The sequence below is a fragment of the Vipera berus genome (genome assembly GCF_964194415.1).
Source record: "Vipera berus genome assembly, chromosome: Z".
Lineage (NCBI taxonomy): Eukaryota > Metazoa > Chordata > Lepidosauria > Squamata > Viperidae > Vipera > Vipera berus.
The window spans coordinates 114843736-114865303 of NC_138205.1; the positions used below are offsets into that span (position 1 = coordinate 114843736).

Here is a 21568-nt window from a genome sequence, read left to right on the forward strand (position 1 = left end):
CCTACAATATCCATATGCACAGCACTTCTGAATAGTTTTACTGTATTAACCATTTCTATCATTCTTTTTATCATTCTTTGCTACCATCATCTGCAGAGAATTGTATTATTAAGTGAATTAAAATACAATAGCCAAAAAGACACTTTCAAGAATCTTGTGTAACAGACCCATAGATTGAATCATTAGGCTTAGCCAATGGTTTTCTTGACTGATGTGACTGAGCCAAAGCATTCTTCTTTACATTTTAATCACTCTCATTCAATTTGATTAAAAAGGGGGGGGGGAATGAGATCCCAAGACCTCAAATTCCAAACTCAAAAGCACTTCATTCAAAAAGGAACTTATTCTTTTCAGTTTATTTTTGTCTTATTTGCATAGAAACTCAGAACAGGAAGATACAAACAGCTTATCTAGACCAGAACAAAATCTACTCACTTGTTAAGGAACCCTAAAAGCAGACCCTACATATAAACTATAGCTAGATTTACAAGATGTGGTTAGGAAAGTACATAGAAGCTTGTCACAAGAAACCTGTTGCTGGAACAAAGGAAGACAGAGTGATATTAGGCTTGGGTTGGGGGCGGTGGGGGGAGCACCTAGATGAAAGTCTGGAGATAATTATTTGCAAGCTAAAAACTAGCTCATACTAAGAAAAACATGGTAAACACACATAGTTGCACGTGCAATCTAGAAAATGAGGAAGAAATTTATAATAATAAACCTTTATTGTCAAAGGTCAACAAGTGTACATTGAGATTAGCTGAGCCTCCCCCCGTGCTCTCTCCCCCCAACACACAGTGACAACAAACCCTCCATCCTACCACACCATGTGAACCAACTACACCACACACCGGCCTCCCAAGTCAATTCTGCATAAGATTATGTCCCATTTAAAAGCCTAACAGCCCACAGATAAAAGCTATTTTTCAGCCTGTTGGTACGGCTGGCTATATTCCTGTATCTCCTACCGGATGGTAGGAGAGTAAAGAGATACCGTCCAGGGTGTGAGTCATCCCTGAGAATCTTCCTCACTCTTCCAAGGCAACGAGCCCTGGCGATGTCATCCAGTGGTGTCAGGGAACAGCCCACAATGTCTTGTGCTGTGCTCACTACCCTCTGTAATACTTTCCTGTCCGCGGCTGTCAGACCAGCATACCAAACCACAATACCATACGAGAGGACGCTCTCTATAGTAGACTGGTAAAAGAGGGTCATTAGCTGTTGTTCTACCCTGTTCTTCCACAAGACCCTAAGAAAGTGAAGCCTCTGTTGGGCCTTTCTAGCCACCTGGGTTGTGTTAACTTTCCAGGTCAGATCTTCACAGAGGTAGACTCCCAGAAATTTAAAGGAGGAAACTCTCTCTACACAGTCCTCCCCGATGTAAAGTGGGGCAGGTTCCTCCTTTTTTCTCTGGAAGTCTAACACCATCTCTTTTGTCTTGCCGATGTTTAGGTGCAAGTTGTTGTTACTACACCATATGGATAGTTTTTGTACCTCCGCCCTATATGCTGTCTCATCCCCACCTGTAATAAGACCCACCACAGTTGTATCATCTGTGAACTTGATTATCGCAGTGGATGGGTCAGATGATACACAATCATAAGTGTATAAAGAGTACAGGTAGGGGCTAAGCACACAGCCCTGTGGCGTGCCGGTGCAAAGCTTCAGGGGGGTGGACAAAGCAGACCCGACCCTCACTGTTTGTAACCGATCCCTAAGAAAGTCTTGAATCCAATCGCAGATGGATTGAACTTCTGCTCTTGATCTCTTTCAGCTGAGGGTATAAAAATAGAATACAGGCCTTACTCAGGGTTCCTCTTGCTCTTTTGCTTTTGCTGTTGCTAAATTCAGCAGAGGAAGCCCCTTTGCTTCTGATCAGAAATAAAGTGACAAATTTCTACTTTCCTCGACTCTGCATGATTGATTGGCCTTCACTCCGGGTAAACTGAACCAGAGATTGGCATTTGGCCATCAGGAAGGTACAGATCATAAGCCAAGAGGGCTACTGAGTAATGGAAAAGTGTGTTGAAGGAACAATAGTACTGATAAAGCCAACTGCAATAATATCTTTGGCTAGTTTACAATAATGAGGTTGATTCAAAAGTACCACCAGGACAAATTCTAGAGTAATTCCAAAGTACTCCAAAAATTCCCCAAAAATAGATGGGAGGAAGGAAAGGAAAACCATTCTACATCAGAAATTTCTTTAATTGGTAGAATATTTTCAGGAAATTGAAAGTTAGAATTTCTTAGTATTAATGAATATATTTGAGATGGGATTTTTTTCTTTCTTGAGTTTTTTTTTGCAGCTATGCAAAATTTTTGTTAAACTGTTAAAGTTTTGTTTACATTGTTTGATAAAAATAGATTATGTCATCTGTACCATATTCCTCTATCCATCATTTACCTCTACCTGTTATTTTCCTTCCTAATCAATACTGTTTTGGAAGGACAGAAACACTGGAAAATATGCTTGCAACAGTTTTAAAATATGCAATTAATCTGATTAATGAAATAGGTTAGATTAATGGATTTTATTTTAGTTAGAAAGCTAAAATTAACCTCCTAAGTAATTTTTCTTTTAATTAATCTGTATGCTTGTTCCTTGCTTCTAAAACATCCTCTTTATCTGAATAATGCAATGTGAACACACATATCATTATAACAGATGATGTGACAAGTAAAAAGCTTACATCCCTGCCTTCACTCAGGCATAAGGGAGTGCATACCATCCATATGCAAAAAGATCTTATATCTTGTTGTCCATATAACTGAGTGGGAAAATCTTACAAGAAGAAGGACTCTAGATGATTGGTAGACCAGTACAAATATTTTAATCATTTTTATTAACCTTCTGTATGCATTATCTCCAAAGCCTTGGACTGCTTGAATAGGGAAGAAATTAGTAACTATATTACTTATTCTATTCTTATGTAAGATAGAATAAGTGTTGATTTCTGTCTAATGGATAAATATTGAGATGCTAGAGGGGTCTCTACATTGTTTGTGTGTGTGGTTATTATTTACATGGTTTCATTTCCCAATTCACAAAGTTAGTATTTGATTTAATGGACCTTCATGTGTTGCAAGTACTTTCCATATCTAAGCTGCACAAATTTTAAAAAAAACCTAGATGGCAACAAAATTAACTTTTTTGAGTAGCTGTTTACTCCATCTAGTGCAGGGGTCAGCAACCTGAAACAGTGAAAGAGCCACTCGGAACCGGTTCCCTCACAAAAGGAAAAACTGGGAGCTGCAAAAAATGTGTGCGCATGCGCGTACATGCGCGCATGTGCAGAACAGGGTTTGACTGAAGAGTGGAGACAAGGCGAGATATGCACCTACCCTGAATATTTGAATTGATTGGTTGAACTTTTTTAGTCCCACTTTTTTTTTTGGACTGCACATGGCAGAGGACTGGGAGCCGGCTGAAAGAGCCGCATGCGGCTCCAGAGCCGCGGGTTGCAGACCTGTGATCTAGTGGCTCTCAGTTTTTGCAGCTTATATCTGCTCATAGACAACTACTGATTTGGTCATATAAAGTAGAAAATCACGATAACAATTTGCTGTCTTTTTAAGACAACAAGGGATTACTTGTATGCCTGGAAATACGTAATATCAGTCTTTAAAAAAATAAAGTAAATTCTTCATAGTCCTTACCAGTAATTTTACAGCCATAAATTTCCAATCTCAGTGATATCCCAGTTTCCCAGGTTACAGGCTTGATTCGAACAAAACGTGTCAGAACTGGTTTGGGAAAAGATCTATAAGCAACCTCAGTTGGGTTGGTGTTCCCCATGAATGACTATAGAAAGAGAAAACATTTAAGATATCCCTCAAAAATATTTGAACCATGTTTGTTTATCCACATCAATATTTGAGTATTATTGCAAAAATAGAAATTATTTTTATTGATAACAATGATGGTAATAATTATAAATTCAAAAATGATCACATTCCCACTGAAGAAAAGGATAATCCAGAGTAAGTATAGGATATTGAATTCTTGCAGTTCCATATGGTAACTTATAATTGACAATGTTTACCTAGATAAAATTAAACAATATTGAATTATAGAATAAAACATAGGGGAATTAAGATTTCTACTGCTAAGGACACCAATTTTGACTCATTGAAGGTGAGGATATCTTCAGTGGTGGGATTCAAATATGTGAACAACTAGTTCTCTGTGTGGATGCCACTTCCAGAAGTACCAATCTGGGCCTGGGCAACAAAAAATTAGCTACTGGTTCTGCCGAAGTAGTGCGAACTGACTGAATCCCATCACTGGATATCTTGTTTCCTTATGAATAATTCCAATATATAGTTTTCTTATGATACTTCTAATATTTAGTATAATCTAGGTATTCTATTTATCTGTGTTTCACTACTTAATATTTTTTTTAAACAATCAAGAAAGGCATTCAAAGACAGATAACATAATTCTGCTCTGTTAAGAAAGGTGTATTATAATAGGGTGCATATTTAGACTGCAAAAATTTAGAAGATTATCAGACAGAAGCAAAGATATATTTTAGTGTTTTAATTTTTAGTTTTGTAATTTTAATATGATTTTATTTTTGGTTTAGCTTTTGATTGGAAGTTGCCCAGAGTTGGTTAAAAGATGGTTGGCTATATAAATATTTTAAACAAACAAGCAAGCAAACAAATTTAGAAAATCTTTTGCTGTTGTCTGGCTTTTACAGCCCAGACATGAATATGCCTATAAGTAAGTCAAATTCTTCATTGACTAAATTCAAGGAAGGTGACTAATTTCCTTTTTCATTAGACAATGCAAAGTCTCAATTTCCTGATGTTAGGCATTTTTCCGTTTTTAGGCAGTAATTTCTTAAATCTTTCCCCAACTTTCATGCTTTGTATTTTCTTAGAGCAGAATAGTAGTAAAGGAAGTTGACCATGTCATTTAAACCTGTCCATATAAGTAGCTAAATGCAATCAGTTGTAGTATTGATTTTAGCTGCTGTTTATCCATTATAAATGGGTTTTAATTGTTCAATTGTTTCTACTTTCTTGGGACTGGACAGCTAGAAATATTTCTATCTCCATTTTGGGGCCACTAAAAAATTATTGTCTCACTTCCCCTTGTAATAGTCTTACTAAAAATTGCTCTTTCTGTTGTTGTTTTTTAAATGGGAAGGAAGTAGTAATGGAAGATCAGCAGGAATTTCTTGCAAACATTAACTCTATTTAGTATCAACCATCTGTTTAACTTATTAATATTAATTGCACAGGAAAGTTAGGCCAAGGCCTGTGGTAAAGTTTGGCTGTCTTTCAGACAAACAGGATGAAACAGCCAAGTGGTTATCTGTTATTCATGATAAAGGAAGTGCAGCAGAAGTACAAAGGTTGGGTTGTGTAAGACTTTTAAGGTATTTCCAAAATAAATAAGACATATCTGGGGAAAATGTACGAAGCTTTGACTGACCATTTTTGCTAAATATTATGGAACCTATATCAAACTGAGGAAAAGATATTCATCTGATGTATCATTTTAATACAACATTGCTTTTTTTCCAATTTTTAAAAGATTGCTACTTGTTGATAAAATAGAAGACAAGCAAGCACCAGTGCACAACTGAGGTACCTCAAATATAATTACATGACAATAATTTGGTGAAAACAAGAACTTTGAATTGGTACTATTCTGTAGACTTCTTTAATATTTTCATATTAAGGAGTCACAACTGGGAAATACATGACTCTTTTATTTATGCTTCAGACCTTTACTGGGTATGGTATATATTATTACATGGATTTTTTTAAAACATCTGCAGTCTAACAGAAGTAAGAAACAAAATCTGAATCTGGAAAAAAATCTAATATCTAAAGAAAAATTAGACATAATCCAGACAAGACCAAGGATGTTTAGTTTGGGAAAGCAATTAAATATCAACAATTACAATTAATGGGTTTAAAAGTGTTTCATTTTGATGATTTAATCTTCTTGTTTTCCATGCTGCAGCAATGAAGCATTTTATTATAGAATGTCATTTTTATGCCTATAAATTACTAAGGAGTGATATACTACAGCAAGAAAAAAACATAAATGATTGGAGAAAAACTATAAGGATTATTTCAGTGTGTTAGAATTTGTCTTTTGAGGGTATTTTATTTTCTCAGTGTTTTTAACTGACTAGTAAAATGACCAATAGGGTAAGTATAATTGATCCTCCAAGTACCTAGCATTTTGCTTAAAGCATTGATAATTGTGGGCAGCATGGTGGTTCAGGGATGGCACGATGGCTCAGTGGTTAAGACACTGGGTTTGTCAGTTGAAAAGCAGGCAGCCTAGGTTCAAGACCTGAGTGCCATGTGATGGGGTGACCCCCTGTCCTTGCCCCAGTTCTTGACCACCCAGCAGTTTGAAAGCACCCAAATGTGAGTAAATAAATAAATGCCACTTTGGTGGGAACTGTGATGTCATGCTGGCCACATGACCACGGAAATTTCTTTGGACAGCACTGGCTCAAAGGCCTTGAAACGGAATTGAGCACTGCCCCTATAGTCTGCAGTGACCAGCAGAGTAAAATCTACAGGGACTCCTTTTACTGATAACTGTAACTAAATACAGAATTTTATAAATTCATAAATAGTCAAGAACATCATACAGATGAAAAACATTACCAAAGCTTTATTGTTTCCATCTTTAATAGATATCCAATCTTCTCCATTTGAACTAATATCCACTCGATATGTTTTCAGAAAATACATTTTTCTGGTTTCTTTTGAGATTGCTCCTTGAGTCCCAATGGCAGATACAAAGCGGAGTACGCCTATGTCTACCTGTGGGAAGGAAAGAGGACAGGTAGGGAGAGAAGGGAACAAATCACATTTAATGTATATTCTAATGTGTCATATGCTGAACAAGTAACACTTTGCTTTTTTAGAATGTGATAAGACAATCCTGCTATTGTTAGTGGTACTCCTGCCGATTCAGCTATGACTTCCGCTTCCGCTTATGGTCTTGCTCTTATGGCATAATGTTGTCTATGTACATCTTCCAACAATAAAAATATATCTGCTCAATATAAAAATGCAAGCAATTGTTCATCTGTACTACATCCTGAATGGGAAGAATGGTAGACAATGTGTATATGGTCTGAACAACTGGAAATGTCCAATATCCAGTGGCCCATTGGAGCAATACTTCAGCAGGCTGATAAGATATTGTTGCTAAGATAAAATCAGAAATTTTCAATTTTGTATTCATGAGAATTTAATTTGCTTACATGTATAGGCTTTTTTGAATCTTGACTGCTGGATATACATTATTCACACATATCTATACGTATTTATCTCTATCTCTATCACCGTCATCTATCTATTGCATATTTCAATTTTAATTTGCTTACATGTATAGGCTTTTTTGAATCTTGACTGCTGGATATACATTATTCACACATATCTATACGTATTTATCTCTATCTCTATCACCGTCATCTATCTATTGCATATTTCAATATGTTGTTGTTGCAACTGGAAGATTTCAAAGCATATGTATTTCTCTAATTAACAATCTGCATGGATTAAATTAGGAAGAAAAAACCAAATCAAAATACCCCCCCTCCCCCAAAGAACAACGTGGACCTCAAGAAGAAGCTGGAAGAGCATTTTCAGCCAAAGATGTCAGAGATTGCCTGGCGCTTCACGTTTGATCAGTGAGTGTAGCAACCCAGCAAAACAGCATCAGAATTCATCGTGGCCTTGAGGCAGGCCACACGGCTCTGTAAATTCTCGAACCTTGAAGAGCGACTGTGAGACAGGTTCGTCTATGGCCTGTGGAACCGAACGCTCCAACAAAGACTTTTTGCCAGAGAGAAATTAACATTTTCAGAAGTTCAAGATGAAGTTATGGCAGATGAGGCCACCGGGGGTGCAATCCAAACAGTCCAGCCCACCAGAATGACGAAACATGAAGAAACAGTCCACCATGAGGACGCCAAACGCTTAGAGGAATCTTCAGAGGAAGAAGATCCTGAAGTCAACAAGCTTCACAAGGAAACCGACACGCAGCAACACAGCAGCAAACAGCAAGAGAACACTTACAAGGCAGTTCTCTTACCTAGATGTAAAGGGTGCGGCGGCAACCATTTTTGCACCGATTGCAGATTCCAGTCAGCCACGTGCAGGGCCTGCGGCAAAACAGGCCACATCGCAGTGGTCTGCAGTGTTTGCCAGAGGGACCGGCCACCCAAACGCCAGTCGGAAAATCCGAAAAGAAAAGGGTCCCAGGGTCCATTCAGTGTGGGGTTTTGTAGAAGCCCTAGAAGCGTATGCAGCACAGGGGCCCGTCGCCCCCTCAAACCTACTCAAACTGCAGGTAGAGCTACAAGGAGTCCCTTGTAAAATGGAGTTAGACTCTGGCTCTGCTGTCTCCATTATTTCCCAGGACACCTTCAGTTTCGTGTGCAGGTGCAGTAATAAATGGGCCAAGCTGAGGCACTCAGACATAATTTTAACTGACTTTCAAAATTCTCAAGTCAAAGTTAAGGGAGAAGCCACCTTGGCTGTAAAATTTAAGGGGTTTCATGGGCACCTGGATGTCATAGTAGTAGGGGGACAGAGAACGAGTCTCATAGGACTCGATTGGTTTGATACCTTAGGCATTCAGATAACTGGTATCAACCAGACACAAGCTGCAAACCTTTCGTCAGTTTGCGAGGACTTTGCAGACATTTTTGATTCAGCCCTAGGAACATACACAGGACCACCTTCTCATTCAAGCTAGACCCCAACGTAGTTCCCATTAGGGTTAAGCCACGAAGGGTCCCTTTTGCCCTCAAACATAAAATTGACTCAGAAATAGACAAGCTTGTAGAACAGGACATTTTACAACCAGTTGATGGTGGGGAGTGGGAAACTCCTATAGTCACCCCGCTTAAGGCCAACAGGGAAATTAGGATATGTGCAGATTATAAATGTACAATTAATAAAGCCTTAAGCAACATGCTTACCCTGTCCCAGTGGTCAACCACATTTTAGCTTCCTTGCAAGGGGGTACTATTTTCGCTAAATTAGATTTAGCACAGGCCTACCAGTTGATGAGGCCACAGCCGAGGCTCAGATGATCGTGACTCACAGGGGGGCTTTCAAGGTTAAGTGTTTACAATTTGGAGTCAGTGTAGCTCCAGGCATTTTCCAGGGGATCATGGAGCACACACTTTAAAGGCATTCAGGGCATCTGCCCTTATTTTGATGATGTTCTTATCGCTGGGGAATCTACAGAAGTGTTAGCCAACAGGCTCAGGGCTGTCCTACAGAGGCTTCACGAAGCAGGCCTCAAACTAAAAAAGAGTAAATGTAGTATTGAGGTACCTTCAACAGAATTTCTGGGATTTTGAATTGATGCTATTCACCCTGCTGACTCCAAAGTGAAGGCCATTAAAATGGCTCCTAGTCCTAAATCCAAAGGAGAGCTACAAGCATTATTGGGCCTCCTCAACTTTACCATGCCTTTCTGCCTAACAAGGCTGCATTAGCAGAGCCTCTTCACAGGCTCTTAGATAAGAAAGCTCCATGGAAATGGACCAGCATTCATGAAAAAAGCTTCCAGGACTTAAAGGCACTGTTGTCAGTTAAATCCACTGTAACTCATTTTAGGGAGTCTAAACCAGTCTGTTTAGCATGTGATGAATCTCCTTATGGGGTGGGAACAGTCTTGAGTCATTTAGAAAAGAATGGAACACAAGTCCCTATTGCATTTTATTCTAGGACGCTGTCCTCTGCTGAACATATCTACACTCAGATTGACAAAGAGGCCCTAGCCATTGTTGCTGGAATAAAAAGATTCCATGACTATTTATATGGCAGGGACTTCACGGTCTTTACAGACCACAAACCACTGTTGGGACTCTTCACAACAGACAAACAAACCCCGCACATACTTTCTCCAAGAATGTTGAGATGGTCTATTTTCTTATCTGCATACACTTTTAAATTGGTTCACAAACCTGGTAAAGAAATGGGCCATCCTGATGGCCTCAGCAGACTCCCACTGCCACTAATGGAACCAGACCCAGCTCCTGTGGCCAGAATTCTGTCCATTCAGGACTTGCCAGAATTTCCCCTCCATGCTGGGGACATTGCTGCAGAAACAGCTACAGATAGAACACTTAGTAGAGTGCTTTCATCGGTACACATGGGGTGGTTAGATAAAAGCCCAGGCTCTGAGTTTCAGAGTTATTTTGTCAGAAGACATGAGCTATCAGCTCACAAGGGGTGCAGCCTATGGGGAAACAGAGTCATAATCCCCTCTTCACTGAAAGACAGGGTTTTACAGTCATTACACGAGGGCCATCCAGGCATTGTCAGAATGAAAGCTTTAGCAAGAAGCTACCTTTGGTGGCCTGGCCTTGACAAGGACATTGAGGCACAGGTACGTGGTTGTGGTACATACCAGCAATCTAGGCCTGAGATACCAAATGCTCCAGTTCACAGGTGGGTGGAAACACACACTCCCTGGTCTAGAATTCACATAGACTATGCTGGGCCCTTTCAGGGACAGCTCTTTCTCATAGTGGTGGACAGCCACTCCAAATGGCTGGAAGTAATTCCAGTTGCAAACATGACTACTGCTAGGACCATCCAGGTGCTGAGAAAACTCTTTGCCACACATGAGTTGCCAAATGTCTTAGTTTCAGACAATGGGGCCCAATTCACTGCTGCTGAATTTCAGGCCTTCCTAAGAGCAAATCTTATCAGGCATGCAACATCTGCCCCTTTTCACCCATCCTCTAATGGTCAAGCTGAACGAATGGTGAGGACCATGAAGGAATCATTTAAACGCATCATAACAGGTGACTGACATCACAGACTGGCAGATATTTTTTTACTCTGCCAACATTCTACGCCCTGCACTGCTACAGGCAAAAGTCCTGCAGAACTTCGTTGGGGGAGGCGACTGATCACTAAACTGGACAGGTTGCATCCAGATAGAGTGGCAGCAGAAGCCGCTTGACCAAAACCCTGAAGGGGGCTGCAAATGGGTGATTGGGTATGGGCCAGAAACTATGGACATGGGAATCTGTGGGTTCATGGTAAAGTTACCAAGTCATCTGGTCCCCTTTCTTATGAAGTGGGGCTTTTGGGAGGGAGGGCGAGCTGTCAGATGCCACATTGATCAACTCAGAAAACGGTTTCCAGAATGGCCACTAAGCGAGGACTGCATCGTAAGTCCCTCCCAAAGTCCTCAAACTTGCAGCCAAGCCAGCCCATACATGGACTCTCAAGACTCTTCCTTCTTAAGCAATGAGGAATTGGGCATAGAGGAGAGGAGTCCAGAAGTGCAACATGGATCCCCTGAAGGAGCAAGCCAACCAGACTTTAACAAACGCTGTGCCAACTCTGCTGATCAGTATGACTCTGGAATGGGCCAACCTGGAGAGGCCAGCCAGAGAGCATCTAATTCCTTTGACTCAGGTGCATCAAGGGACATTGGTCTACCTGGCCCAATGGGTAAGCTGGTAGACCAGAAAGTGACTGGAATCCCAAGGCATTCCACAAGGGCATGCAAGCTTCCTTCTTATCTAACCGATTACGTTGTAAAATAAAGGAACTATAATGTTGCCTGTACTGTAACTTGTCACTGTACTGAAACAGTATTGGAGCTATGATGTTAACTATTATGTGCTATTATGGAAGTTTATTCATTCAGGCTAACTGATGCTATAATATAACTTGTATTGTTTTGCAAAAGTTGTTTTGATGTTAAGTCTTGTAACTTGTACTGTTTGCCAATTATTGCTATGATGTTGTCTGATCTAAGAGGAGAGGGGGGTTATATATTGGGCTCCGTTGTAACACCACGTGGTAAGCTGGAGCAGCTAACGGCTCTCCAGCTACCCAGACTCCAGGTCTCCAGTGCTGCTATTGGCTGTCCCTAGGCGGCAATGGGTTGCTTTAAACCTATTGGCTGCCGCCTAGGGGCCAGGCTATAAATTGTTGCAAGCTGCAGCCCAATTCTCAGTGTAGATCCTGCAAGCAATAAACCATGAGCTTTGTTGAACTCACTTGCCTCGTCTCCTTTCCTGCGTGAAGAACTCACTACACCACAAGATTATTCTCCAAACATTACCCAGACATTAGAAGAGTGCTTTGAAACTGCTTGTCTTAAATATCTCCACCCATCAACCTTTTTAATTATTTTGAGGCATGCCGGATGCAGATTGCATGTCTCTAGTGTCCGTCAAGCATCCTTTTTCCTGGAAGCATGTCATACATCCAAAAGCAAAGAGATGGGTGGATGGATGGGTTAAATCAACATAATCTCTTAGGGAAAATATGAAGGAAGTCCTGTTGAAGATAGAAAGGCTGCTATTTAGATTTACTTAGATAATATACAATCACTAGGAAACTAAAAGTCTTGAGGAACAAAAGTTACAGAGTAAAGCTTTTGGGATCAGAGAGACAAGCATTGCTCCCAGTTTTGACTTTAAAAAGTGCTTTGCTTGTCTAAAGTTTTAGAAATGCTGAACAGTTTAAATAAATGTCTGGAGAACAACAAAAAAATGAGACATAGATCTACAGTTTTTTTTCATCTATTGTTTTAATTGTTATTTAATTGACAGGTATACAGCTAGTTTACTGACTGCCTCATTTAGTGATTGTTCAGTTATGATAGCAGTGAAAAAAATAACTTAATGATCAATCCTTGCATTTATGACCTTCACAGGTCTATAAAACAAAGAAAAACTGAAGTACAATAATAAGCAATTTGTGGTTTCACTTAGCAACTGCTTCACTTAATGACCAAGTTGCTTATCTCAGCAGGGCTCACTAAACAAGAACTACCAGTGATCAAAATTATATCCTTCTCACGTTCATAATAAAATAAATGATTCACACTTTTCTTTCATTTGTTCCTGTATAAGAATGGCAGGTTATTTTGAGCACTCTAATGTTAAAAATGGGATTCTCACTTCTGCTTTCTGCTTCTGACTACAGGTATATATAATCAAGAGCACAATGCTTTTTATTCAAAATATTTTGAGCATAAGGGAAAAGAGAATTGTGCTACTCCGAAAGAAATCAGATGGTCTACAGTAGAAAGTCAGGCATATTGTCCAGATCAACTTGAAGTGCCCCCCAGATAGTCTGGTGTTGATTAGGGATTTGCATTATGTCTAGTTAAATATGCAATTTTAGCCTGAAGAGTTCTTACGAAACGATTGGACTTAAAGAATGAATAAAGGTGTCAGAGAAACATTTTTTTTAAAAAAAACCTCCAAGTTTGAAATAGCCTCTCAAAAACATAATTTGAAGTGAATTAAAATGTCTCTATGTGGAATTTTCATGTGGGTTCTTTTTTAAACAACTCCTATTTTCTTTTAAATAACCAGTAAGTCTTTATTGTGAATGAAGTCAGGCAATAGTCCATAATAAGTGTTCTACCAATTAAAATCCAGTTTCTGTGAAAGAAAGAGGAAAACAGTGCCTAAAACAGAGTCCAATTGTTCAATGATTTAATTGCATTGATATTCAGTAATTAAATTATGTATTTGTTTTACTGGAGCAGTAAAAGCCACAGTAACAAAAGGACAACACAACAAAAAGCCATCTTGGATAGTGTATGTCAAATACATCTGTACTCCTTAACTGAGGAGAAAGAAAAGAAAACATCAAAATAAAAAGAGGAAAGCACCATCAAAGTTAATAAGATTGAAGAACATCTTGGGTAATGTAAAAGCTCTTTCTTAATGCTTAAAAAGCCGAAAAACTGGAGCAAAGCAATTCTCTCTGGGGAAGGCGGCTAGAACTGGGATGCAGTATTTTTTTTAACCCCTTCATGGATTACTGCCTTGTCGTGGCAAAGGGGCTTGCATAATTCAATGAAGCTATGAACTATGCTGTGCAGGGCCACCTAAGACAGACAGGTCATAGCAGAGAGTTCTGACAAAACGTGATCCACTGGAGAAGGAAATGGCAACCCACTCCAGTATCTTTGCCATGAAAACCCTATGGACAGTACCAAAAGGCAAAACGATATGACGCTGGAAGATGACCCCCTCAGGTCGGAAGGCGTCCAATATGTTACTGGGGAGGAGCAGAGGGCTAGTACTAGTAGCACCAGAAAGAATGAAGTGACTGGGCCAAAGCCGAAGCCAATAGACGCTCAGCTGTGGTGGTGAAAGGAAAGTCCGATGCTGAAAAGATTCTTTCTCCATAGGAACCTGGAATGTAAGATCCATGAATCAAGGAAAGCTGGACGTAGTCAGACAAGAGATGACAAGACTGAACATCGACATCTTAGGAATCAGCGAACTAAAATGGACAGGATTGGGTGAATTTAATTCAGATGACCATCAGGTATACTACTGCGGGCAAGAATCCCTCAGAAGAAATGGAGTAGCCTTCATAGTCAATAAAAGAGTAGGAAAAGCAATACTGGGATACAATCCTCAAAATGACAGAATGATCTCAGAGTAGGAAAAGCACGTAAAAAGGAACAAAAGCGAAAGGAGTTAGAAGACGAAATAAAGATGAAGGAGAGGTTACTTATCTTGAACCCAGCTGATAAGGAAGTGAAAGAAACAATTAACTTATTGAAAGGGCAGTTTAATATGTTGATAGCAGACCAGGTGGCAACCAACATACGATACACTAAACATAATACTTTTTATAATGCTAATAAGTCAGGTAGATGGTTAGCTTACTTGTTAAGGAAAAAAGAAAAGTCTCGGACTATAGAGAAAATAGAATATAAAGGTAAAAAAGTTTATCAACAAGATATTATCAGAAAGGTATTTTCAGAATTTTATTCTAAATTATATGCAAGTGATACAATTCAAAGTATAGATATAGATAAATATTTACAAGAGGTGAATATTCCTAAGGTTACTCAAGAGCAGCGGGATGGAATGAATCAGTTAATAACTTCTGAAGAGATTGTTTTAGCAATTAAACAGTTGAAATTGGGTAAATCACCAGGGACAGATGGATTGACAGCTAGTTATTATAAAAATTTGCAGTCAGAAATGGTGGAGCCTTTGAAGGACCTATTTAGAACAATTCAACTTGGGGGAGTAGTGCCCCCATCATGGAGAACAGTTTTCATAACATTGATTCCAAAGGAGGATCAAGATCTTAGTCAACCAAAGAATTATAGACCAATATCTCTTTTAAACACTGATTATAAGATATTTGCTAAAGTATTGGCAAATAGAATAATGAATATAATGCAACAAGTGATACATAATGATCATTCGGGGTTTATAACTGGTAGACAAAAGAAGTACAATGTAAGACAAATTGTTAATTTATTGGAATATTTGGAAAGAAACAACCAAGTCTCTACTGCATTGATATTTTTAGATGCAGAGAAGGTTTTTGATCAATTGAATTGGCAATTTTTATTGAAAGTAATAGAAAAGATGGAATTTGGGGATTATTTTTTACAGGCTATTAAAGCAATATATCAAAAGCAAACGGCACAAGTAATTGTTAATGGTAATTTAACAGAAATTTGTAAAATTGAAAAAGGAACAAGGCAGGGATGCCCTTTATCACCATTGTTGTTTATTCTAACACTGGAAATATTATTGATTAAAATACGTGAATCAAATAAGATAAAGGGAATTAAAATTAGGCATCAAGATTATAGATTGAGAGTGTTTGCAGATGACTTGGTTGTTACTTTAACTTAACCTACTCAATCGGTTTTAGAATTATTGGATGTGATAATACAATATGGACAAGTTTCTGGATTTAAAGTTAATAAGCAAAAAACTAAAATATTAACAAAAAATATGACTATAAAACAAAGAGAAGCGTTAGAAAAATCAACAGGATTTGAAATAGTAAAAAAGGTTAGATACTTGGGGGTATATAACACAGCATCAAATGTGAAATTATATAAAAACAATTATTAATTGTTATGGCAAAAAGTACAAAAGGAGATTGATGGGGAGGGGGGGTTATTATTAAAATTTTGTAAAACTTTTCAATAAAAAAAGAGTAGGAAAAGCAATACTGGGATACAATCCCCCAAATGACAGAATGATCTCAGTTCAAATCCAAAGCAAACCATTCAATATCACAGTAATCCAAGTCTATGCCCCAACTACCAGTGCTGAAGAGGATGAAACTGACCAGTTCTATGAAGCCCTACAGCACCTTATATAACTAACACCAAAAAATGATGTCTTATCATCATGGGGGATTGGAATGCTAAAGTAGGAAGCCAAAAGATAACTGGAATAACCGGCATGTTTGGCCTTGGAGTACAAAATGAAGTAGGGCACAGGCTGACAGAATTTTGTCAAAAGAATATGATGGTCACAGCAAACACTCTTTTTCAACAACCCAAGAGAAGCTCTACACATGGACATCACCAGACGGTCAACACAGAAATCAGATTGACTATGTGCTTTGCAGCCAAAGATGGTGAAGCTCTATACAGTCAATAAAAACAAGACCAGGAGCTGACTGTGGCTCAGACCATGAGCTTCGTGCTGCAAAATTTAGGCTTAAACTGAAGAAAGTAGGGAAAAGCACTAGGCCACTCAGGTATGAACTAAATCATATCCCTGATGAATATACAGTAGAGGTGACAAATAGATTTAAGGAATTAGATCTGATAGACAGAGTGCCTGAAGAACTATGAATGGAGGTTTCCAACATTGTACAACAGGTAGCAACTAAAACCATCCCAAAGAAAAAGAAATGCAAGAAAGCAAAATGGCTGTCTGAGGAAGCTTTGCAAATAGCTGAGGAAAGGAAGGAAGCGAAAGGCAAGGGAGAAAAAGAAAGATACACCCAATTGAATGCAGAATTCCAGAGAATATCTAGAAGAGATAAGAATGCCTTCTTAAATGAACAGTGCAAAGAAATTGAAGAAAACAATAGAATAGGGAGAACCAAAGATCTCTTCAAGAAAATTGGAGATATGAAGGGAACGTTTCATGCAAAAATGGGCATGATAAAGGACCAAAATGGCAGGGCCCAATAGAGGCAGAACAGATTAAGAAGAAAAGGCAAAATTACACAGAAGAACTATACAAGAATGAGCTTAACGTCCCTGATAACCACAAAGAGAGGGTCACTGACCTTGAGCCTGATATCCTAGAATGTGAAGTGAAGTGGGCCTTAGGAAAGCTGAGCAACAACAAAGCTAGTGGAAGTGTCAGTATTCCAGCTGAGCTATTCAAAATCTTAAAAGACGATGCAGTAAAACTGCTACATTCAATTTGCCAACAAATTTGGAAAACTCAACAGTGGCTGCAGGATTGGAAAAGATCAGTTTACATTCCAATTCCAAAGAAAGGCAGTGCCAAAGAATGCCAAAGGGGGACAGAGGTCGACCCCAAGGTCTCTCGTTTGTGGAGTTCCTCAGGGGTCGGTCCTCTCGCCTCTCCTGTTCAACATCTACATGAAACCGCTGGGTGAGATCATTCGTGGTTTTGGAGTGGGTTACCATCAATATGCTGATGACACCCAGCTTTTCATCTCAACCCCAAACCACATCAGTGATGGCCTCGATGTGATGTCCCGTTGCCTGGAAGCGGTCCGGGAATGGATGGGGAGGAACAGGCTTCAACTCAACCCGGACAAGACTGAATGGCTGTACATACCGGCATGCCAGGATATTCAGAATATTCCATCCCTTAATATTGGTGGTGAGTTATTGCCCCCCGTAGATAGGGCTCGCAACCTGGGTGTCCTCCTAGATTCACAGCTCTCCTTAGAAGATCACATAGGAGCTGTGACTAGGGGGGCTTTCACTCAGGTTCGCCTGGTGTGCCAACTACGACCCTATCTGGACCTGGATGCCTTGCGTACAGTCACCCATGCACTTGTGACCTCTCGTCTTGACTACTGAAATGCTCTTTACATGGGGCTGCCCTTGAGAACCACTCGGAAGCTTCAACTGGTACAGAGTGCAGCTGCACGAACACTTTTGGGGGCTTCCCGATACTCCCATATTACACCTCTCCTCCGTGAGCTGCACTGCCTTCCAGTTGCCTTCCGAGTGAAATTCAAGGTGCTAGTGATGACATACAAAGCCCTACATGGCATGGGTCCAGATTACCTACGGGAACACCTACTGCCATCGTCAACACCCCTCCGTCCTGTGCGCTCCCACAGAGAGGGCCTCCTCAGGGTGCCACCGGTCAGAGAATGCCGGCTGGTGGCCCCCAGGGGGAGAGCATTCTCGGTGGGTGCGCCAACCCTTTGGAACTGCTTGCCAGCCGAAATCCGGATGGCCCCCGACCTTTGCACCTTCCGTCGTGACTTAAAAACCTACCTATTCCAGCAAGCCGGCCTGGCCTGATAGATTTGGGGTTCTATTTGTTTTATTATTGCTTTATTGTATACTTACTTTGCTCTGTACACCGCCCTGAGTCCTCCGGGAGAAGGGCGGTATATAAAACAAATAAAATAAATAAATGTTCAAATTATTGCACCATTGCTGTCATTTCACATGCTAGTAAAGTTATGCTTAAAATCCTACAAGCTAAACTCCAGCAGTATGTGGATCGAGAACTACCAGAAGTACAGGCAGGATTTCGAAGAGGCAGAGGAACTAGAGATCAAATTGCCAACATACTAGGGAGTTCCAGAAGAACATCTACTTCTGCTTCATTGACTATGCTAAAGCCTTTGACTGTGTGGATCACAACAAACTGTGGCAAGTTCTTAAAGAGATGGGAGTACCAGACCATTTTATTTGTCTCTTGAGAAACCTATATGCGGGTCAAGAAGCAACAGTGAGAACTGGACATGGAACCACTGATTGGTTCAAAATTGGGAAAGGAATCCGGCAAGGCTGTATACTGTTGCCCTGCCTGTTTAACTTATATGCAGAGCACATCATGAGAAAGGCAGGGCTAGATGAATCAAAAGTTGGAATTAAGATATGCAGATGTTCCGACTCTAATGGCAGAAAGTGAAGAGGAACTAAAGAGCCTCTTGTTGCGGGTGAAGAAGGAGAGTGCAAAACTTGGGTTGAAACTTAACATTAAGAAAACCAAGATCATGTCATCCAGCTCTCTCAATTCCTGGCAAACAGATGGGAAAGAAATGGAGGTAGTGACAGATTTTATTTTCCTGGGCTCCAAGATCACCGCAGACGGGGACTGCAGCCAAGAAATTAAAAGATGCTTGCTCCTCGGGAGGAAAGCCATGGCAAATCTAGACAGCACACAAAGAAGCAGAGCCAACAAAAGTGCGTATAGTCAAGGCTATGGTCTTCCCAGTTGCAATGTAGGGCAGTGAAAGTTGGACAATAAGAAAGGCTGAGCACCAAAGAATTGAGGCCTTTGAACTATGGTGCTAGAGAAGATTCCTGTGAGTCCCTTGGACTGCAAGGCGATCATATCAGTCAGTCCTAAAGGAGATCAACCCTGACTGCTCTTTAGAAGGCCAGATCCTGAAGTTGAAACTCAAATACTTTGGCCACCTAATGAAAAAGAAGGACTCACTGGAGAAGAGCCTAATGCTGGGAAAGGTTGAGGACAAGAGAAGAATGAGGGACGACAGAGAATGAGGTGGCTGGATGGAGTCACTGAAGCACTAGGCGGGAACCTAAATGGACTCCAGAAGATGGTAGAGGACAGGAAGGCCTGGAGGAATGTTGTCCATGGGGTCACGATAGGTTGGACACGACTTCGCAACTAACAACAACATTTTTTTTTAAAAAAATCTCTTTTCAGAAAGAATCTATTATCACAAATCTTTATTACAGGCAGTCCCTTACTTACATTCACAAACCAAAAATTTCTGTTGCTAAGCAAGATGGTTACTATGTCAATTGTGCTCCATTTTACGACCTTTCTTCCCACAGTTGTTAAGTGAATCACTGCAGTTGTTAGGTTAGTAACATGGCTGTTAAGTGAATCTGGCTTCCTCATTGACTTTGCTTGTCAGAAGGTCACAAAAGGTGATCACAAGACCTCTAGACACTGCAGCTGTCATAAATATGAGTCAATTGCCAAGCATCTAAATTTTGATCACGTGACCAGGAGATGCTGCAATGGTCATATGTGTAAAAAATGATCCTAAGTCGCTTTTTTCAATGCTGTTGTAAATTCGAACAGTCATTAAATCGGTTTAAATTGAGGACTATCTGTATATGGAATCAGCATATTATAGTTATGTAAGATTTAACTGTGGACTGCAGTGAGCACTCTGATTCTGTAGGCTGTCTGTAGGCTATTAGGGCAGAAGCAAGCTTTTCTATCTCTTTTATGGGGGCATTTAAAAATCTGATACATGCAGATTTTCAGGTGTTGGGAAATCTCTAACTATGGTAGCAAGATGATTACTTGGCAGCTATTTTCTCCTCTTTCCCACCTCCCTTTCTTTTGACTTTTCCTTGTTTTCTAGGCCTTTTTATCGGAAAAAAACATCTGTTTCACATTAAGATGGATAATATAGGAATGCAGTGATGAAATACTGTATATCTGATGCTGAACATCAAACAACCTGACAGAAAAGCATGATTTAAACATGTGAGCAAGAAATTACTGAGAGATTGATATTTGAAAGTTCTATAGTATCAGCCCAATTTAAAAACATCTTTCCTTTTCATCCTCAAGATTAGGAGCTTTCTTTGTTCAATATTTTCTTCTTTCACTACATTAAATTCTATATCAAGCAAACAGTCTGATGGCATTTTCTTTTCTATTAAGGCTTGACTGTATACATAGAATTAAGACTGAGCATTTGTTAGCAAGAGAAAACTGCATGTTTACATGCTATTAAAAACCATTAACCGAATGAGTTGTAGTGGGCCAATGTGCTTGTGAGTGTGGCCTAGAGATTAAGTTCTTGCCTCACAATCAGGAGGCTGTGAATTCAATCCTAGATGGCAGCAGGTATTTTTCTCTTTGGGCTCAATAATTACTTGTCTGCTGCAAACTCTGTGTAGGCATCAGGAAGGGCATCCGGCCAATAAATACTCCAGTTCCATTCAGTTGCCCTGACTCCACCCCAATGCAAGGGATTACAGGGTTATATATGTATATATTTCATCCAAAGTCTCATAGGCACATCTGCTATAAACATATGGAAACAATGTCACAAGTAATTAAATGTACCTTTCACAGATTATCTGTGTGACATTTACATCTCACCTCATATTTAAAAAGTTGCCATTGCTTAGAAGATGAAGACTTAAAATATCGAATATATTTTATCCAATTGAGTCCACTAATCTTCCATTTAACTCTTTCCCAATTTGTTTATTTAAATGCAGCTGACAAAGCGAGAAAGAGTCTGTGGCCTAGAGGTTAAAACAACTGCCTAATGTGCAATCAGCCCAGGTTCGAATCTCAGAAGAGTGTGGCTGACTGATGAGAACAAATAAGTTTGAAATAGCTATATCAGTCTTCCTTCAATTCTTTGTTAGCAGTCCAAAAAATTTACGTGTGTGTGTGTGTGTGTGTGTGTGTGTATGTATGCTACATTGTAAGTAAAATTAAAAAATAGTAAAAGGATTACAGAATAAAAATCTTAAATATTGATAATACACAGGGAAAAAATGGTAAATGGAAAATCAAGATAACATTTCTGTTTTAACTGGGCTACTTCTTAGGCTCCAACTAGAATA

General features: G+C 39.6%; 1 protein-coding gene across 4 annotated transcripts in view; it reads right to left on the reverse strand.

Annotated features, from left to right (window-relative positions):
- NRP1 (neuropilin 1) overlaps positions 1 to 21568 on the reverse strand; it is a gene marked incomplete at its 3' end in the record, with an annotated part of 156887 nt that overhangs the window by 31386 nt on the left and 103933 nt on the right. For all 4 annotated transcript variants that reach the window (XM_081345730.1, XM_081345731.1, XM_081345729.1 and 1 more), the window contains exons 7-8: positions 6646 to 6804; positions 3661 to 3805 (exon numbers count right to left, since the gene is read on the reverse strand). In XM_081345730.1, coding sequence (XP_081201856.1) covers positions 3661 to 3805; positions 6646 to 6804 — 304 coding nt within the window. The remainder of the gene's footprint in view (positions 1 to 3660; positions 3806 to 6645; positions 6805 to 21568) is intronic.